Genomic DNA, 1,836 nt, shown 5'->3' on the forward strand with positions numbered 1-1,836 from the left:
ATAGTAAACTCTGTACAGCTATTCATGGAGTGCAAAATACTGTAAGAAAACTTAAGTCACAGTCATCACTTGGTATTCACAAAAAAGGGTATTATGGAAGGAACAAAATAAGCATAGAACTAGAAAATGCAAGAATCATCACTCTTATTTTAAATTCTTCTCTTGTGAAATATATCACATTCTTTACAAACAGCAAATTTACTTGATAGTGTAAATATAAACTTTATAAAATATAAAAAATTTTCTAAACACAAGACAAAATGTATTTGCAATTCAATAAATGCCAAAACATCATTTACATGAAAAACAAACTTTAATTTTAAAAGCATCATAAGTTTCAAAAAGAAAAAGAAAAAAAATCAGAGAACAAAAATAAGTGAAGGAATATTAAATTTCATGAAATGTGTAGTAAGCCTTTAAACAGCCCCACATATTAAATAACTAACTTTAGAAGTAAAGGCACTTCCATTTAGGATATGTATTAGAGGGAAGACAAAACTGCTGCTAGTTCTGAAATTTTACTTTGTTTCCAGGAAAAGAACATTTCTTATCAATGCAGAAACCTGTCCAGGTTTCAGATAGCGACCCCTCAGCTTTGACATTGCTGCTTTCACCTCTTTGTTTCTCAGAGTGTAGATAACTGGGTTTAAGATGGGTGTGAAGATGGTGTAGAACACAGCAAGGACTTTGTCAACTGAATAGCTGCTAAAGGGCCACACATAGATGAAGATGCATGGTCCAAAAAATAGTACAACTACAGTGATGTGAGCAGTTAGGGTGGATCGAGCCTTGGCCATGCTAGCAGAGGAACGATTCCTAACAGTAATGAGAATCACAGTGTAGGAGACAACCAAGAGGAGAAATGAACTCATGGATAGAAATCCACTATCTGCAACTATTAGCAAGCTCACAACATAAGTGTCTATACAGGCTAGCTTGGTCACCAGTGGGAGATCACAGAAAAAACTGTCTACCTTGTTAGGACCACAAAATGGCAAGTTAACAGTGAATGCCAACTGGCTAGTTGTATGGATGAAACCCACAAACCAGGAAATGCAGACCAGAATGATACACACACGGCGACTCATGATTGTCATGTAGTGGAGAGGCTTGCATATTGCAACATAGCGATCATAGGCCATGGATACAAGAAGTACCATTTCACCACCAGTAAAGAGATGAACAAAGAAGATCTGAGCCAAGCAGGCTTCAAAAGATATAGTTTTTCGTTCAACCAGAAAGTCAGCAAGCATTTTTGGGGTAGCAAAAGAGGCTACACACATATCTATAAATGATAGGTTTGCAAGCAGAAAGTACATGGGGGTATGAAGTCGTGAGTCTGAAGTCACTGTGAGGATGATGAGGAAGTTGCCCAGCAGTATTGCTAGGTACAGCAGTGAAAATATGAGAAACAGGAAAGGCTGGAGCTCCTTTGAACTAGACAGACCCAACAGCACAAACTCTGTCACACGAGAGTAATTTGATTCATTCATTGACTTTGGAAGAGAGTTGCCTTCAGTTATCTGAATGGAATAGAATAGAAATAAATCAGTTAAATAAGTTTCTCTTCATTTCTCAATTATATATACATACATACATATATGTGTATATATGTGTGTGTATACACACACACACATATATGTGTGTGTGTCTATACATGGATTTTCTTGAGATATTGAACAATTATATAACTAATGTGATGTAATGTTGAATAGATCTAGTTATATAAAGCCTGAAATTAAACAAAGTGATTACATGGTTTTAAGAAACCTGCCACTAGTCATCCTTAAATAGGAAAGAAGGACAGGAAGGACACCAAGTCCTGGTAACTCTGTT

The 1,836-nt window shown here is 36.1% G+C and overlaps 1 protein-coding gene across 1 annotated transcript; it reads right to left on the reverse strand.

The window, feature by feature from the left end:
• Window positions 1-518: 518 nt before the first annotated feature.
• LOC110309410 (olfactory receptor 4K15) lies at window positions 519-1,550 on the reverse strand. Its single transcript, XM_021182044.2, has one exon. It carries the CDS (start codon window positions 1,491-1,493, stop codon window positions 519-521), a length of 975 nt encoding a protein of 324 aa, XP_021037703.1. The 5' UTR covers window positions 1,494-1,550.
• Between the last annotated feature and the right edge of the window lie 286 nt (window positions 1,551-1,836).

The sequence above is a fragment of the Mus caroli genome, unplaced genomic scaffold, assembly GCF_978045245.1.
Source record: "Mus caroli unplaced genomic scaffold, Mus_caroli_1 scaffold_12, whole genome shotgun sequence".
Classification (NCBI taxonomy): domain Eukaryota; kingdom Metazoa; phylum Chordata; class Mammalia; order Rodentia; family Muridae; genus Mus; species Mus caroli.

What these genes read in the sequence shown, in the direction of transcription:
- LOC110309410 (XM_021182044.2), bottom strand. Translation starts at nt 1,493, where the DNA reads ATGAATGAATCAAATTACTCTCGTGTGACAGAGTTTGTGCTGTTGGGT.